The sequence below is a fragment of the Sus scrofa genome, chromosome 3 (assembly GCF_054392235.1).
Source record: "Sus scrofa isolate SSC_HxYL_T2T_F1_AM1 chromosome 3, Sscrofa_HxYL_maternal_Yorkshire_Landrace_v2.0, whole genome shotgun sequence".
Taxonomy (NCBI): domain Eukaryota; kingdom Metazoa; phylum Chordata; class Mammalia; order Artiodactyla; family Suidae; genus Sus; species Sus scrofa.
The window spans coordinates 106,832,555-106,851,890 of NC_139385.1; the positions used below are offsets into that span (position 1 = coordinate 106,832,555).

General features: G+C 45.1%; 1 protein-coding gene and 1 long non-coding RNA gene across 6 annotated transcripts in view; both read right to left on the reverse strand.

Moving 5' to 3' along the window:
- PRKCE (protein kinase C epsilon) overlaps window positions 1-19,336 on the reverse strand; it is a 514,046-nt gene that overhangs the window by 293,558 nt on the left and 201,152 nt on the right. Inside the window, exon 1 of one of the 5 annotated variants that reach the window (XM_085019381.1) lies at window positions 6,296-6,494. The exons of the other annotated variants lie outside the window; for them this stretch is intronic. Within the exon in view, the coding sequence (XP_084875507.1) occupies window positions 6,296-6,431 (136 nt within the window). The 5' untranslated portion in view covers window positions 6,432-6,494. Of the gene's footprint in view, window positions 1-6,295; window positions 6,495-19,336 lie in introns of those variants that run through there. 5 annotated transcript variants of the gene reach the window in all.
- Window positions 6,761-8,692, reverse strand: LOC146404832 (uncharacterized). The gene is made up of 3 exons (XR_014842024.1): window positions 8,333-8,692; window positions 7,296-7,439; window positions 6,761-6,876 (listed from the first exon to the last, which is right to left on the reverse strand). It is a non-coding gene; the product is annotated as an uncharacterized LOC146404832 (long non-coding RNA).

A 19,336-nucleotide genomic window follows, 5' to 3' on the forward strand; every position in this document is an offset into this window, starting at 1 on the left:
TGACCTGCTTTCTGCCCTTTGTCTCCTTATCCTCTTGGCTCCAGTCACGCTCCCTTGCCTGCAGGGCCTTTGCACTTGCTGTTTTCTCTGCGCAGAAATGTTCTTTCATTCCTGCAAGGCTCAGTCCCTCTGTGCCTTCAAGCCTTTATCCAAAGGTCTACCTGGCCCCCTAACATCTCAGGGTCCTCACCCCCTACAGTTCATATCCCCCTTTCCCACTTCATTTTTTTTCTCCCAAGCTGTTACAATGATGTAACAATTACTCTTCTTGCCCGTGGTCTGTCTCCCCCACCGGAAGTTAAGGGCCACAAGGGCAGATATTTCTGCGTGTTGTGTCCACATGGCAGCCCTCCGTCTGCCCCAGCGCCTGGCACACTGTCGGTGTTCAACACATCTGTGGAATGAGGAAGGCGCTCTGGATGTCACTGGCTGACTGGTCTGAGGTCCCAGCTGCTGCCCTTTCTCCACTTGCTCACCAGACCCAGACAGCAAACATCTCAGGCACCTAAGGGGATGATTCCAGCAGGTGTGAAAGAGGCCTATGTCCAGTTCTGGAGGGGACTGTGGACAAGTCCACTCTTCACTGACCTGCCTGCCAAAGCCACTACTTTGCACCCTCATCACTGCAATAGAAAATACCCCCTAGAATGGCGTCTTAAAAAACTTAATCCCATGTAAACCCTTCAGCTGTTTACCTGAATTCCATTTAATCTCCTATAGAGATGCCTCTAAATCATCGGCTCTCAAGGAGTCAGGAAAAAAAAACAAAAAAAACTCTTCCTCTGAAGATGTTTCTATCACCCTTGCTGCTGAGAAAACACACTTTAGTTTCTATCAAGAGAAGAAGCACAGAGCAACAGAGCAATTATTTATAGGGTTCCCCCCGCCTCAGTGCTGGATTATATAACCACAGGTCTCACAGAGCACTCAACCTCCAACAGGGAAAGGGTTTTGTCCATTTAAATGCACCTTCAGACAGAGATCCTAGGTGCTGGCTCCAGGTGCATGTGTCAACCGGCTGGACCTTCCATTTTTCCCCACCACGGAAGATCTAAAATGCTCTCAGAGCCAAACAGAAAGGAGATTTTTCTCTCTAGGAATGGGGGATGGGGGCCATAGGCCAGGCCAGCCACTTGGGGATGGGGGAGAAGGGGTCTCTTCCCATCTCGGCAGTTAACAAGTTACCCACTTTATCATTTCCACATCCAACCACGGTTCCCCTTTAGCACCCCAGAATCTTTGAACACAAGCAGCATTTGGAGGCCCCCAGTGCACGCCACACTCTGAAAAGTCCCTTCCACAATGTCACCCACAGACAGGCCCCTCCTGGGGACAGAGTATTCAGTCACTGTCCTCTGGGAAGCCTGTTCTTCCTAAGCGCCATTGGTCTCCCAGGGTTTCTTCTCTTCAAAGATCTAGGGTCTTCGTAATCATGGGGTCTCACCGTGTACCCAGCATGTCACATGCTTTCCCTCCTTTCATCACCGCAGCCCGAAGAGGCAGGAGAGAATGAACCCCATTTCCAAGATGAGGAAGCGGAGGCTTCCACTCCTTCCCATCTTTTCCAAGTCACTCCTATGACATGAGAATGCACCATTTTAAGAATATTGTAACCATTACCAGAATCTATTTTGTTCTTATTTTAGAAACAGGCTAGCACCTTATTAGCAGCACAGGTCCATTCAAAGTCCCAACAACATGGAGAGAAAAGCATGACATGTTTCGCCTAAACACCAAGAAGGAAACTAGGGAACACCCAGGATCATCACAGCATCCAATGATTAGGCAAGTCATTCTCTCAGCCGATGGAAGACTCAACATGTGCCAACCAATCCTGGACATTTTCATTTCACCAAGGCCTGCCTCCTATTAATTTTTTTAAATCAATATACTTCATTTTGAGCAGTTTTTGGCTTATAGGAAAAAATTCAATGAGAAGTACAAAGGTCCCAAACACCCACTGCTTCCCACCAACAGTTTCATCTATTATTTACATTTCATATTGGTGTGGGACAATTGTTACAACTGATGAACAAGTACTGATACATTAATATCCCTAGTTGACATTAGGATTCACTGTCATATATTCTATGGGTTTTGACAAATATATAGTGACGTATGTCCATCATTACTGTATACAGAATAGTTTCATTGCCCTAAAAATCCCCTATGCTCTGCCTATTCATCCCTCCCTCCCTCTTCTCTTCTAGCCCCACCCTCTGGCAACTGCTGATCCCAAATAATTGACAAAAAACCCTGGAACTAATAAGCAATTGGAGCAAGGTTACAGAATATAAGGTCAATACACCAAAGTCAATTGTTTAAGTTCTAGCCATGAATAATTTGAATTTAAAATTAAAAACAGGAATTCCCGTCATGGCACAGCAGAAACAAATCCGACTAGGAACCATGAGGTTGTGGGTACGATCCCTGGCCTCGCTCAGTGGGTTAAGGATCCAGCGTTGCTTTGGCTGTGGTGTAGGCCGGCAGCTGTGGCTCTGATTAGACCCCTAGCCTGGGAACCTCCATATGCCTCAGGTGCAGCCTTTAAAAAAAAAAAGACAAATAAATAAATTAAAAACACACTAGCACCAAAAAAAGTCATAGATCTAACGAAATATGTACGTTATCTACTTGAGGAAAACTACAAACGTTTGATGCAAGAAATCAAAGATCTAAATAAACGGACATTCCTCCACTGAATGTTAAAAGCAAACTCTCCGTTAACTTGATTTCAAAGCAAAGGTTTAGAAATGCCTTCCTTCACAATGATCATTTACAGAAAATTCATCTATGCAAAGCTAATAGCCCCACAGATGTGCAGCTACAGATAAAAGCTCAGCCTCTACTCTCATGGGCTGGGAAAGAGGTGCCGAGATAGGATTTACAGAAAACACACAAATAAATGTTCAGTATATAAATGTCCCAAATATTGCATGGAACAAACTTACACTAAAGGATTAAAAAGGTATCTGAAATTTAGCTAAAATTCAAATTGAACAGGATCTCCTGTCTTTGTGTTATGTGGCAACCCTACCCCACGGCCTCACTGTGGCAAGACTTCAACAACGAAAAGCAATGAACTGCTTAGGTGTACTCAGTGCTCGACATTTTTTGAAGCTTTTCTACTATTTTCTCTCCAGACTTTACTACGTCTGGGGAAAGGAAAGCAGGACAAATATCTCCATCCTCATTAACCAGATGAGAGAAAAAAAAACCTGGGACCAAACAGTGGCGTGAAGGCCACACTGGTCAGGAACACAGCTGGATCTGATCATTCTTAAGCCCATCTGTTCAATTAGTCCAGAGGCTGCAACCTTGGCTGAGTTTGGAGTCACTGGGGGATCCACCAAAACCCCACTGATGTCCAGGCCCCCTCCTACTGCCTGGGCATCTTTTTGAAACATTTTATGCCCCCCCCCCCAAAAGAAAAAGAAAGAAAGAAAGAAAAGAAGAAGAAATAAATATATCTAAAAGTAGACAAAAAAGGATAATGAACCCCCATGTACCCAATCTCCCAGCTTCGACAATTATCAACTCATGGCCAATCTCTTTTGATATCCCAGTGCTGCCCAATACAATTTTCTTCAGTGACAGAAATGTTCCACATCTGCCCTGCCCAGTGTGGCAGCTGCTAGCCACATGGGACTAATGAGCACGTGAAACGTACCTGGTGTCACAGAGGAACCGCATTTTCACTTTTTAAAAAAATTGTAATTAATTTCAATTTAAATAGCCACAGGTGGCTGATGGCTACATCTTGGCTAGCACAGATCAATACTCAAACCCATGGCTCTGCCCACCACGTTATTTTGAGGCAAATCCTGGACATCATATTAGTTTATCCATGTATCAATATCTTTTAAAGCTTTCCAGATGGTTCGAAAGTGAAACCACATTGAAGGCCAACGACTAGTCAATCAAATATTCAAGGCTGTATAACACTCCATTTAATTAGAGAACAGACTTTCAGCAGCTTCACAACCTTGAATGCACATCCAGTCACCTGGGGAGTTGGGCCCGGACTCCAGCCCCAGGGATTCAGGTTTTCCTGTTTGGAGATCTTTTGTCTTTCCTTCCCCTTCCCTCATTTATCCCACAAGCTCTCCATGGGATTTGAGTGTGTTCAGAAGTGAGAACCACCACCTTCAAGTCTTTCTATAGAAAGCAGGGTCTACAGAGCAGCCACACTGGCATCACCTGGGAGCAAAGCAGCCTCTCAGGGCTTGCCTCAGACCTTCTGAATTACAATTTGCATTTTGGTCAGGTGACTTGGATGCACATTAAATTTGAGAAGTGCTATTTTAAAATCATGGTTCTCTAGCTGCAGTGCTTGTTAAGAATGCAAATTCTTTAGCCTCACCCCAGAACAACAGAATCAGAAATTTGGTATATGAACCAGCCCTTCTGCTAATGCTGACGCATGCTCAAGTTTGAGACCCACTACCGTGGAGTCTAGAACACAACTCCATATTGCCCAAGCAGCAAGTCGTGATCATAAAAACAACACTTGACTTCAAAAGAGAAGCTGAAGCCATCCCCAGGCGCCCATGGAAACAATTATACAGAAATTAAGACATCTCTTTATAACCCACAACATAGGACAAGTTAAGTAGGAGTGGTGGGAGGAATTAAAAACAAAACAAGCTGGAGTCCTTAGAAAAGTACAGACCAATAATTGAGGTTCATAAAAATGTCCGAAAAAAATTAAAGTCCGAAATATAAAACACGTCTTGTGTTCAGAACATTCTTCCTAAGGAGGTAACGAAGTTTACATTTTAAACATATTTCTATTACAATGCTTTACACTTCCCGCAAGTGAAAAATAAGTGCTAAGAACAGTCTATTATGTCAAGTATTTCATAGATATATATATTTGCAGGTCGGGGGACAAGATGAAAGGTTACACCAGAGTGGCATGGTAGGACCCAAGATCATCCTCCAAAGTGGTTAAGCCTTTTAGGTCCTGAATTTTTCTGAAACTGGAGCAAAGCTATGAATCCTCTGCTCTCAAAATTCATGTCCAAAATATGCAGAAAACTTTGGATGCAATGTCAAAGGATTGAAGGTCCCTAGGCCCAGGGGTCCGATGCCAAGGACACCAATTCTGACATGAAAAGCAGGCCAGAAAAATAGAATGCAGCTTTTTCAAGGGTAAAACCATTCAGACCCCGTGCTGAACTCTGGCTTACTCTCTAGCTAAAGATCAGAGGTGCAGATTCCTCCTCTATGTGGCAGTTTTATTGCTGCTGTTCTATAGGTAAGGACATTAAAATCTGGAAAAATGTGGGACTAGTTTAGGTGGGGCTGGTGGCAGGGTCAGTCTTTAAACCTCCATGGCCTTTCAAGTGACCTATTTCCCAGTACGATGCACACTGCCCTCTGCGTGTCTCCAGGCCAGCCAAGCACACCATCCCATCTTGGCTACCCACCCTGTAGAGCCCTTTTCCTATATATCCAGATGAAGCCTGCCCGCCAGGACCACTTGCCCCCTCCCCACCAGTAAAAAACCCCATCTGTTTGCAATCCTCTATTCCAAGCCAGGTGGAGTTGGGCAGCCCATCCTTTAAGCCTCAGTGAATGTTAAACTGAAAGAGCTCCAAACTCAATGATGCTGTACTGCACTTAATCTGTCGTAGCGCCTATGCCTAAAGCGTAAACTCCTTGAGAGTAGAGATGGTGTATGACTCATCTGTGCATCCCCGGAGTTGGCCAGTTAGCACTTAACAAAGGAGGAAGGGCAGGCAGGCACTGCTGCAGCCCTCAGAGGTTCACACTGGAGCAGGCTTTGGGTCTTTGCAAGTGTTATTTTGCCCGGTGTTTTGTTTTCGGACCAGCCTGTCTCTAGGACTAAACTCTAAGCCCTCTGACGATGCAGACAAGCATTCCTATCTTTAGGTAGGAAATGCCAAAAGCCACATTATTATATACGTAACACGGAGGATGGTCCCCAGACCCCCCATTTTCTTAAGAGTCAAGTTCTTCCAAACAAAATCGTCAGTAGGGTTTAGGCCAAAAGCTGATGAGATATCAGGAAATGGAGAGCTTAATTCGGCAGACCTTCCTTCCCAGAACCCTACACCACATTAACAAGACAAACTGTGTATCCAACTGCCCCTTCCCACAACTCCGCAGCCCCACAAACACTGTGCCCCAACTGCTCCCTTCTCCCCCAGCAGACCAGGGAGTGGGGGCTGTGGAGCCTTCGGTACCAAGGAGTGAAACAGAGAACCAGGAAAGCTGTTTTTCAAAACAGCTCTCAGCCAGAACGCTCAGATCTGAGGCAGAAGGGTACCTGAGTTTCCACCGCCGAGGGAAGCCTCTGTCGAGCAAAGAGCCCGGAGGAGCTGCACAGGTGACGTGCGCGCGTGTGCGCGCGTGCGCGTGCTTTTATGTGCAGGAGGACACATGCAGCGCATGCGCACACACATAGCCTCGGGGCCAAAGAGAGTTACCTTTGGTAAGAAGCCGCCTGCTGGGAGTCCTCGCAGTACCCAAAGCCCCGGGCCATTCACCCTTATTCCTATCACCTGTGGGATGACTTGGATCTAGGTTTCCTAGCACTGCAGCCCTGGGAATGGACCACAGAGTCAGTGACTCTTGGGACACAGAAAGCCAAAAGAGCCAGGCAAAATAGAGACCTCTGCCTCGAGGACTCCTGCCTTGCAGCACCTGATGCCCTCTTGTACACTGTTCCGCCTTCCCTCCTGACGGTCTGTTTGGAGGGTAGCCGACACCACAGAACAAGATAGAGAGCCACCTGGGAGAGGCCTCATGCACCGCTGAGGTGTACGACCAGGGAGTTCTGTGGGGCTTCAGAAAGGAGACCAAAACACACCAGGGAGGGTTGAGGAGATGCTACGCGGATGCTGAGACCTGGAAGGTGAGAGGAGGAGCCGACTGTTAGGGGAAAGAGGAAGTAGTCATGTATACTAGGAGGCAACATAATGAGGAATTCAGATGCACAGATTTTAAATATTTATAAGCTCAAGGCAAAAATATCAATGAGTTAAGGGGATATGGGGCGGGGGAAAGCAAAAGCCCTTTGGTTCCCCTTCCCACTTTTCAGAGGGAAAATTTTTGTGTCTGTACACAAACCGAGTGTGTGTCAGTAGGTCTTTCTTTTTGCACAAATGACATCATGCTATCCAAACTATTCCAACTTACTTGGAAATTTATTTCTTTTGAACATATTTCCCCATTAATATAGTAAAATAAACCTAAACATGTGTAAGGGTTGCTTATTATTCCATGATAGGGAGGTAAAAAAATATTCCTTATCTATAGACATTTACCTTATTTCCTAGATTCTTCTGTTTCAAATCTGGTGATGTTGTCTTTGCATCACCAGAGCAGGTTTAGTGGTTAAACCTGCAGCAGAATTTCTGGGTCAAGGGACTCCATTCCCATCAACAGTTCAAATGGCACTTTCTGAGTACCTACGATGTGCAAGAAAAACGTTTGAATAAAAGAGGTCTTATTTTAAGGATGCTGAAGGTAAGTTGTACCTACGATGTGCAAGAAAAACGTTTGAATAAAAGAGGTCTTATTTTAAGGACGCTGAAGGTAAGTTGTACCTACGATGTGCAAGAAAAACGTTTGAATAAAAGAGGTCTTATTTTAAGGACGCTGAAGGTAAGTTGTACCTACGATGTGCAAGAAAAACGTTTGAATAAAAGAGGTCTTATTTTAAGGACGCTGAAGGTAAGTTGATCCTGAGCACCTGACCTCAAGTAGGAAGAGCCTGTTTATTGAGGGATGGGTTAAGGGCATTTCTACTCTTTCTATGTTTTTTTCAATTGTGTGCCCATGCAATTTTTTGTGGTAAATATTCAATGTGCAACTTAACACATGGATTATAAAGCATTATTGCAGAACAGGTAATTACATGGCATATTTATCCCGATCTAGTATACACCATAAATTCTTTTTACTGCCTTCAACACAGCCCAGTGTATGATAAATTATGTGCATTAAAAAAAAAAAAAATCACCCTGTGCTTTTTCAACATTATCTCCCAGAGGTTGCAAGAATGGCCTGCAGGGGTCAGAACCAAATTAGTCTCTAGCCTCAAGCCCACCCCCACCCTTAATATCAGCCCCAGCATGAGGGAGCATGAACCTCAGGCAGTAGCTCAGCTTGCTGTTTTCTCAGTCAGAAAACCCAGTGAGTAGGAAGCAGGGCTCCCCACTTGGGCTCAGATTTCCTGAAAAGCCAAATTCTCACTGCTTTCCCTTCCCAGACCCTTCCTCTGCCCCCACCCGTCTAGCAAAAGCGAAAGTCTTCCTGCAACAGCCCACAAGCCTTGGCATCAAAGATCTGTGTTACTCACTGGTTCCCAAAAAAACGCTTGTCTGGGACACGGGTTAAGGAGCAGCCAAGAAGAGGTCATTGATCTCTGTCTCCAGGGCTCAGCGGCTTTGGCACAGGGAGGGGCCAAGGCTTTCCAGATGTTCCACTGAAGGGCTGGACGGGAGCCAGGGGAGCCCTGCAGATCTACAAAGAGATGCCTGTTCCCCAAGTGTGCACCATGCGAAATCAAAAGCTCTCTGAAGAGTCACTGCCCAAGTGGGCAGGGCCCTCACAGAGACTTCTGTCTTTTCCTGCTGTCCTCACTCACTCCATGTCCATGGCCACCGCCCCAGCTCTGGATCGCCACCACTTCCACAACACCCCCTCCCCCAGCACTCTCATGCACACACATTTTTCCCCAAACTACCAGCTCCGGTTTCCATAGCAACAAAGCAAAAGCCAACTGGGTTTGGAAAAGCAGCAAATTTGACAGCAACCATGCAGAAGGAGGAAAAGAAAAAAAAAAAAAATAGCCTGGGAAATTCTGGTCTCACCCTAGAAATCTGTCCTCAGAGAAGTGCCAGCCCATCAGGGAGCCCCAGCTACAAGTCTAAAAACTGAGCTCTCTTGGCTCCCTAAGGCACAATTCTCTTCCTCTGGCTCCACACACCCTCTCTGGAAAAGAAAAGGCCAGGGATATAGTGAACAATACACGGCATAAGTTTGAAAGTCCTTTGCACTGGGAGCAAATCCTAAATACAGCATTTGGATGAGTAGCAATGATATCATTGCTACTAACACCACTGGTTTAGTCATTCACTGAACAAGTATTTTTTGAGCACCTATTAGGTGCCAGGCACTACTCCAGGTTGCCAGAGATGCAATGATGAACAAGTAAGATAAGATTCTTGCCCTCTGGGGCTTATATTCTAGAGGGACAGATAAGTGACCAAACGAATAATAATTTCAAAAAGTAAACTGAGTGCGATGAAAGAAGCAGCTCAAAAACAAACAAAATATTCCCAGAGAGCATGTTTTGGTATAAAAATGTAAGCAATATGATACTGTAGAAAGAAAACTAGCCTTTCTATATATGGATATGGCGCTTTACTTTCAAAATGTGCCTTCGTGCATATCAACCCATTTGGCCCTCACTCACTATTGAGTTAGTGGGGTGGGATACATCAGTGTGCTCAATTATCCAAGCAGAAACAGAAGCCCAGACATGAAAAATAACTTGTTCAAGGTCCACTAAATTTCATTCTTTGGATGTGTATTTATCAGATGACCACAGAGAGAATCAAAAGATTAGCCACAAATTAGGGAAAGATATTTGAACAAATATGACTACCTCTGAAGCAATAAGAAATAGACCAAAAACATGGTAGAAAAATACACCGAAGGAATGAACAGATAATTTTAAGGACAGATCAAAAACCTGTAGATACATGAAGAGACTCTCAATTAATAATCAGAGACACCTAAGTTAAAAGGATAATGACATATCACCCACCACACTGGCAGAAATGTAAAAGTCTGTTAACACCAAGTATTTGCGAAGATACAAAGTAACTAGAAACTGCAAACATGTTTGATGGTAGCATCGTTGATACTGTCACTTTGGAAAACAATATATCATTACCTAGTAAATAATGTATCACTACCTAGAAGAGTTGGACAGACACAGGCCTATTGAACCAACAGTTTCATTCCTAAGTAAATGACATAAAGAAACTATAGTTACAGGAGTTCCCTGCATCTGAGTTATGGCTCAGTGGGTTCAGAAGCAGAAGAGCAGCCATGAGGATGCAAGTTGGATCCCTGGCCTTGCTCACTGGGTTAAGGATCAGCATTTCTGTGGCTTGGATCCCACATTTTGGTGGCTGTGGCATACCAGTGGCTGCATATGACCATAGTGGAGGGGAGAGGGAGGGAGAGTAAGGCTGATTTCAATTAGTCCCAAAGGACAGATTGATTCCAGGGAAGCACATCACAGAGAGTATTTTTTCCTTAAGTCAAACAAAAGAATTATCATTTGTTGGTTTCCTAAGGCAAGGATGCCTGGTGAAGGCCTTGTGCAGAAGTGAGTGTTAAATCCAAAAGACACTGGTTTGATCTCTGTTTTAAAGCATTAAAAATAAAAGCAAAATAGGTCCCTCTCCAGGCAGAGCTAGGTGTTTCTAGTGGGCCTGGCAGTACAGTGGCTACAAAGGCCATAATTACAGCTAGGGAGAGGCTGAGTAGCTGGATGGCCATCTGTAATTAAGCAGGTGAACTCTGTCTTCCGGTCTCCAGGAGCACTGCCGACGGCCTCAGTGACCCCAAACCCACCTATTACAGGCAGATCTTTGCCTTCAAACAACACACAGGCCAAATATGGATGCTCACCATCAGTCAGCAATGACATCTCACAGCAGAGTTCTCTGCCTGCCAAGCCACGATGCTGCCTTCTCACCTTTCCCACCTTTTTGTTGTTGTTGTTGTTGTTGTTTTGGGTTTTTTTAGGGCCATACTCAGAGCGTATGGAAGTTCCCAGGCTAGGGGTCAAATGGGAAATGCAGCTGCTGACCTGTGCCAGAGCCACAACAACTTGGGATCCGAGCCACATCTGCCACCTACACCACAGCGCATGGCAATGCCAGATCTTCGAACCATTGAGTGGGGCCGGGGATCGAACCCACATCCTCAAAGATACCACATGGGTTCATTACCACTGAGCCACAACGGGAACTCCTCACCTTTACCATCTTTATCTATACTATGGTCAATCATTAATTCACGGAACAAATATTTCCTAAGCACTGCTGTTTGCTGGCATTGTCTAAGGCCATGGAAGTACAGCAGATACCAAAATAGACACTGTCCTGACCTTCTCAGAGTTTAGAGTCTAAAGAAAGCACTTGTGCATTTATTGAATATTTTATTGCTCCTGCCCTTTTTTTGTTACAGAAGAATGATGGGTAAGGAAAACAGTGAAAATATTGGCCCTTATGATAAGATGCATCGTTTCTCCTTTAGAAAATAAGAGTCTAATACAGCAAATCAGAAAGGGGTCCTCATGGGGCAGCAAAGGTCCCTATTTAGACTCAACTGGGCCCTCCCAGCACTTCAGCAGGTTGACAGGCTGCCCGGATGACCAAACGACCAAAAAAACAAACAAACAAAAAAAGCCAGAAATACTACTAAAAACTGTGTCTACACAACGAGACATGAGAGGATTTTTAATACACTTTAGTTTTCTGCAAATGGAATCTCCCATTAACTCAGTTATTCAAATGTTCACTCCTTGGCCCTTTAGATATGTTTGTTTGTTTTGAAAGTATTGTGCACAAAATTAGGGGACTGCAAAGCTGGCTCTTGGTCCTTCAAGCCTGAGGAGATTAAAAAGGCTTTGGAGGAGTTCCCATCGTGGCTCAGTGGTTAACGAATCCGACTAGGAACCATGAGGTTGCGGGTTCAATCCCTGGCTTTGCTCAATGGGTTAAAGATCCGGCGTTGCCGTGGGCTGTGGTGTAGGTTGCAGATGCGTCTTGGATCCCGAGTTGCTGTGGCTCTGGCGTAGGCCGGCAGTTCCAGCTCCAATTCAACCCCTAGCCTGGGAACCTCCATATGCCGAGGGAGCGGCCCTAGAAATGGCAAAAAGGCAAAAAAATAGAAAGGCTTTGGATTTCATCTCTCTGTAAGGAATGGTTGGTTTTGTTGTCATTGTTGTTAGGGAAGGAAGGGTTAGCTATGTCATCGCATCAAAACCCACCATCAAAGTGACAGCCCTGAAGGTAATTTCAAGCATTAGACAAAAGGTAGGTCAATGGCTGGGGGCAGGGGGTCAACCACCCTCCTGGCACCCCACCTCACAGATGCAGTAACCTCTTTACTGCTTCCTGTTTGTGGCATTCATCACCCACCACAGTGATAAGCTATCTACCCAAAATCAAACCCTTTCTGAGGGCAAGAGGCTAAGTAAGCCTCCTCAGAGAAACCTCAGTTTCTTCCTATTTCTGTAGCTTCCACGCAATAAGTTTGAGGAGAAAAATCCTTATGAGCCAGCAGATACAGATGAGCATGGCAGAATGATGTTCTCCCTCAAGTCAAAGGCCTGTTGCCCTTTTTCCTTCCCCCCCGGATGGACTGGTTCACAGGATCACACCAAGGGACCCCTTTTCAATGAACCCCAAGTGCATTCCCATGTGAGACAGAATTAAGGAGCGAATGTTGATGTTACAGCAGGTTTTTCCACTTAAAAAAATCTTCCCAGGAGGGGTTCACACAGTTTAGGGTCTATTCAAATAGAATCCTTCCCTAGATCTTTGGAAACAAGAGTCATGTTTTAACATTTCCGTGTTGGCCTAAATTGTCAGGAAATAGAACTATTTTGGAAATAGATGCTGAGATCCAACTTATTTCCTTTTCCCATTATTTCATACACTCTTTTCTCTACCTTTTTTCCCACCCAAATCTTGAATTTTTTTTCAAGTAAAATAAAGAGCCTTTGTACATATTTATGGAAGTTATGCGACAGAGATAAAGCTCTTATAAAAGACCATTAAGAGAAGAATCTGTTCTACAGTATTTTATTTTATTTTTATTTAATTTTTTTTTTCTTTTTGCTTTTTTAGGGCCGCGCCCACAGCATGTGGAGGTTCCCAGGCTAGGGGTCAAATCAGAGCTACAGCTGCCGGCCTACACCACAGTCACAGCCACACCAGATCCGAGCTGCGTTTGCAACCTACACCACAGTTCACGGCAATGCCAGAATCCTTAACCCACTGAGCAAGGCTAGGGATCAAACTCACAACCTCGTGGTTCCTAGTAGGATTTGTTTCTGCTGCGCCACAACAGGAACTCCTGGAATCCAAGATTCTGATTTCAATAAAGGGGTTGCTCCCTCTACACTTCATCAGAAAGCTTCTTGTGGTAACTAATTAGAGGCATTGTGCCCAGCGCTAGGAGGTACCATGATCTTCAAGACTCCCGTGGACTTTGTGGCATCGTGGTAGCCAGTGGTCTTGGGTGGTCTGGGTCCCCAGGGGACGAAGAGGCCAGTGATGTACAGAGATGGCTCTTGTTCCCAGGCTGGCTTTATATGTGGTCTGAATGGCAGGACAGAGTCCTAGGTTCAACACCGCTATATCATGAGGCCAACCTGGAGCCTTATGTGCATGGGCCAGCTCTCAGCTCTAAGCCCATTTTCCGGAAGCTTCTGCCCTTGAATAACTTGTGGTTTACTGGGGTAGGCAGGGTACCACCAGCACTCTAGTTACAGATATAATATAAATATCTGAGTACATGGTTGTACAGAAAGACACAGAGGAGTGTGGGAGCAAATACAGTGTGTGAACCAGCGGGTGGGGGTGGCGGGCTGGCGTGGGAAGACCCCCAGGAGGAGGCAAACTTGAAATGAAATTTTGAAAGAATAGAGAAGTAGTTGAATTACCGGGGAGGGGACAGGGTATTATAACTGGGGACTTGGTGTGTGTGGAGGCTTTGAGGTGGCCTTGGAGCGCCCCTAATAAGTACCAGGCTCAGAAAGCTTAACCACGCAGGCCCACGCCCATCCGTGAAATCAACTGTACACAGAATATGAAACAACTGATTATGCAAAGCAACGTCAGTCCAAACACCTTGTTTAACTACATATTTCCTCTCCAAGTGACACTTTCTCCTGTTATTTCATTTAGTCATGCATTCATTTATTCGACAAGTAAAAAATTATGCCCCTACTGGGTACCCAGGACCTCATTCAGAACTCCCTCTGTGTCTCCCCGTCCATTAAAGGCAGGTGCAACCTGCCTACCTCAGAGGACGATCACGTGGAAGTAAGTTCTAGCAAGGTCCCTGGGTGAGTTATTTTAATTAAAGCCCCAGGAACCAAGGAGAAAATTAGCACAGTGGGATCAAATTCAAGCACCACTCAATACTTGAGGGTATTTATAGAAAAGCAAACACAAAAACAAGAAAAAAATCCAATATCCTGACTGGTTGCCTTTTGTTTTCTCGGTATAAATTGGTGCCTGTTCTCCTAGCTGAAGAGCACCAAAGCTGTCCGTTTTGACCTTCTGTGGATGATGAAAGCCAAGACTGGACCACATGGGCAGAGGCACTGCTACCTCGCTTAGTGCCTGAGAATATGCCACGTGCCTTCCTGGGACCTGCCCAGAAGAAGGGAGAGTCAGGAGGAGGGCGAGAAAGATACTACCCAGAAAAGGAGTCAAAGGTCTTGACTTTGAGAACTAGACAGAAGTTGGGGAGGAGAGAAAGCAGGTTTCCCTCTGAATTGTCAATCCATAGAAGCTGGTTCAAAGGGGAAGTCACAGCTCTTAGAGGCTCTCGCTACTCAAAGCGCTGTCTGGAGACCAAGGCAGGGGCATCTTCTGGGACCTGGTGAGACATGTAGCATATGTGGCATCTTGGTCCCACCCTGAGCCCACTAAGGCAGAATCTACATTTTCACAGGATCTGGGTGATTCACAGTCTTAGAACTCTTACAGCCTCAGTTTTGCCATCTATAAAATAGGGATGATAATATGGCCGATCAATTGAGGCTTAAATAAAATACTTTCCATACAGAGATTTGGCTTAAAATTTGGGTGCTCTCTCCTTCCTCTTTGCAGGTGCCTGGCTCTGTGCAAACTTCTCTTGGTTTTCACTCCGGACACCAAAGGAACAAGTGGTCATTAGTCCCACCCCATCTCCATCTACCAAGGAGGCCACAGAGGTCCAAGTGGAACAGATGACTTGTTGTAGATATGCCCTAGCTTAGGAGCTTCTCAAGAGTAAGGCCTGTATCTTATTCATCGCTGTTTCTCCGGCTCTTGGCATGGTGCCTGGCAGGCAACAACTCTCCATATAAGACTCCTAAATCAACCACTACATCAAAGAATTAACTAATGGTGGAACAAAAGCAAAAATGCAGGTGTCTGCAAAATCCCAGTTTCAATAACACATAGATATACCTGCAAGTGAACTTGACTTCCCGAGTTCACTCTTTCTGACACTTTCCAAAGAACTGACACCCGGCTGATAGTCAAGGCCACGGGTTCCCACTGCACAGGACAGCTCTCTGAATTAAACATCACTGCTATTCTCAGTGTCAGGAAACAGGCAAACTTGAGTGCCTGGAGAGAAGGAATAACCCCCCAGCAGCCAGTGTGCCTGACTTAGCTGGGCAGAAGGGACCCCACCTAGTGAAGCTTCTAAGTCTGCAGAGATGGTCAAGCTTGGGACAAGGAGCAGCTGAGCCAAAATGCTAGTGGGTGCTACCCGGTGCTAGTAAAAATGTCCACATGGGATCAACCATCCAGAGGGGTGTGAGCCTCTTGGCAGCAGGGCTGGGCACGCAGAGGCCAGTGGTTCCCAGGAATGAATGCTCTATGTGAATCATTTATCCATCATTCTCTCCATGGGGGTCTAGCTTCCTGGCCCACCTGCCTATCCATGTTGGGAGCACTCAGTCCTTGGTGACAGGTACAGTTGGAGGGAATTCTTAATTTTGGCATATCCCACACTCCAAACACGGGTGTCTGTTGAGCGCTAAAGAACACGCAGTAGACATTGTGCATTATTTCCAAGTTCCCTGCCCTTAGACTGTGGATTCATCAGGTCATTCCTCTCTGCCTGGGTCTTCTGGAACCCTTCATAGCCTCCTGACATGGGCAAGTCACCGTCTCCATGTATATGAGAATGGTGACATTTCTACCTAATTGAATTTTTTTTTCCAAATTTTCTAAGTAATTGTTTTAAGAGCTCATACATATACATGGGAAAGAAAATGAAGATTACAGGCATGGACAAGAAAGGTTCCTTCCTTTCTAAACTTACCCTTTTCCTTCTCCAGAGACAACTGCTGTTCCCAGCATGAGATGTACCTTGCAGAGACAGCCAATACATATACACATCTGCTAGAAATGGATGACACCCAAGGGCAAGGATTTCTGTTTTCACTGTTCACTTTTTCGTCCCCAGCACTGAAAAGAACAACTGGCATAGCTGCCCAATAGTTGAGTGAATGAATGAATGAATGTATAAATCAGATGTATTCCTAAAAAAAAAAAAAATCACATTTTGGTAAATCAAGTCCTGATCTTCCTTTATCTTCTGATTGGATGCACCTTCAGTGGGCAGCGGCTCTGTCCTCAACCAAGAAAAGAGGATAACTGTTGTTACATGCCTTTCAGGGTTGCCATGGAGCCAATGGGAGCATGTGGAAGGATTGGTCCATGGTGGTCCCATGGCTCCCTGTTCTCCCAACCCTCTCCAACTGATACAACACACCACTATGCTTACTGGTCTATGCCTTGCCTCCTTCTGCACAGATACCCTACAGCAGGGACCGTCTTCATTAATTCTATACTCCCAGGGCTTAGCATCACTTAGATGAGTAAATAAATGATGCTTCCAAGGAGGGAAACTGAGGACAAAGGGGAGATAGGAGAGTCAGAGACAAACACGCACACCTTCACAGGCCCCCACAAGGTCACACTGAAGGTTTCTAATAAAGGAGGAAGATGAAAGCCCCTGTGTTAGCAGCTTGAATAAGACAGCGAATGCTCTTGATTGTGAAAATGTGAAGGTTTCAATGAAGCTAGGTAATATGGAAAATCAATAAAACTGTCAGCACTGGCCAATTTCAACTAGATAAAAGAATAAAGTAATTGGCCCTGAAAGACAACTCTCTAAATTAGGTTAAATAAATGGAAATACCCTTTTGTTTTAAGCCAAATCGCAAGGACATCAACAACAGTAAATGATCAAATTATGAGCCACTTTGACCCAGTATGACCTGAGCTGCAAGCATGAATTTCCCAAAACAATATTCTTTACAAGACACAGAAATGATGTATTTGCAAGACAACAGAGACAGAATTGGAGGCCACGCCAGGAATCACAGAGCTCACTTCCTAACTAAGGATCTCTTAGAAACCCACCCTGACTATATGCGTGTTTCTTCAACATGATGATTCCTCCTTCAATCACTTCATTAGGAAATCGGCTCACAAACCAATAGAAAATGCGCATCTATGCTCCCACGATGGCAGAGGGGAAGGAGGCTTCGGTAGTGATCCTAAAGGGCACTGCTCTCCAAACACTTAGGATTCAATTCTGTTTTTCATCTGCTAATGGTTGGCATTTGGTGTTGTTAACTGTGGATGATTCATTTCAGAGGAACTGCTGTGCTTCTAGAGCCTGTTTGGAAGGAAATGAGGGTTTCTTGGCTTATTTCTCATCAAGCATTTTAGCCATATCTCTTTGTGACATTAAAAAGCCCTTGATGGGGAGGGGGTGGTGCTCACTGCTTTTCAAACTGACTCCCCCTGTCTCATCTGGTGCATATGGCCACTTCTAGGAACAAGCACTGATTCCAGCACGACAAAGGATAGAGCTCCAAATCTGGAAAATAAGGGGCCCCTCCCTGAGCCTGTGTATCAGTGTCACGTAGTTATGCTGGGCAGGGGGAATGCTAAGCTGGTTATATGTTGCAAGATCAACGTTTTTGAACATCTGGCTTTTGTTATTTTTACTCTTATCAGATGCTTAGACTATTTCTGTTCTCCACATGCTACTGGAGAATCCGGCTTGTCCATGAATGTCTGGGGACCTTGTGGGGTGAGCAGGACCATGATCTTATGGCCTTGAGGTGCCTCACAGCTGATGGAGGGAGTCCCTTCAGCTCCTTGGAGCAGGTGCCTGACTTTGAAGTCACCTATTTGGGAGGGTAAGCACTTCCCTTACCATCTCAAGCAATGTTTCCCATTAGAGACAGAATAGAAGTTGCAAAGGGTAGGAGTGTCAGGGCTTGCTGCAGGGCCACCAGCTAGACAGGCTGGGGAGGCGGAGAATGCCGAGGGTGGTACAATGCTTCCCAAGGGGTTCCATGAGACTGCCAAGGGAGCGACGAGAAAATGTGCCCAAAAGGCTCTAATGGGATGCCTGTACCCAGGCTTGACTTTCTCATAACCTAAGCCCCATGCTTATAAAATGTGCTCTACTTAATGTCCCAGCCTAGACCAGACTTGGCCTAGAACATCCCTCCTCCTTGGGGGCCAAGGTGCATGAGAGGCCTTGACCATGAAGACACATCCAAAAAGAACTTCAAACACGGCTTAATCATTTCAGTGTTTCATTGTTGTGTTTGAAAATTTCTGTTTGCGACACTGATGACTGTCTTGGTTTGGAAGTTCCCTGAGCACACACATTGCATCTGTTTAATTTATCATGTCTATCCAACCTTACCTAAAAATAAGAGCTTCAAAGCTGGTCTTTGATAATGATGACATAATCCCCCTTACTAAGAATGGTGTCTCCACTTCTTCCCTATTAATCTAGTCTATCTAAATGTTTCCTTTTCAGCCCACGCCCTGCCTCTTTCTTGATTTCCCTGGGTTATTCTAGCTTCAACTTATTTCCATTTGGAGAACTCTTGGCAACACCCAATTAGGCACTCGATGTGATGTTACTTTGCATTGGTCGCTAACGCTTCTGAACTGTAGGTAAGTCTTGGATTCCTAATTGAATCGCGAGCTCCTTGAATTCAAGGGCCATGTGTTCTTGAAAATGCCATCTCTCATGTTCTGCTTCCCATGCCCCAAATTCAGCATGAGCACCAAAAATGGACACATTTGTTCAAGTGCATTGGTAACTACTATTCATTTGAATGAATGATTCTTCGTAATCACCTGATCATCAGAAGGTGTCGGGTTAAATAATGGCAAAATTTCTAGGGAGTTCCCGTTGCGACACAGCAGAAACGAATCCAGCTAGGAACCATGAGGTTGCAGGTTTGATCCCTGGCCTCGCTCAGTGGGTTAAGGATCTGGTGTTGCCGTGAGCTGTGGTGTAGGTCGCAGACTTGGTTTGGATCCCACATTGCTGTGGCTGTGGCGTAGGCTGGCTGATTAGACCTCTAGACTGGGAACCTCCATATGCTGCAGGTGTGGCCCTAGAAAAGATAATAGTAATAATAATAATAATAATAATTGCAAAACTTCTAAAGAAAAAGGTAGAATTCTCATGAATGGAAGCATTAATGGGACTCTGGGCTCTGAAA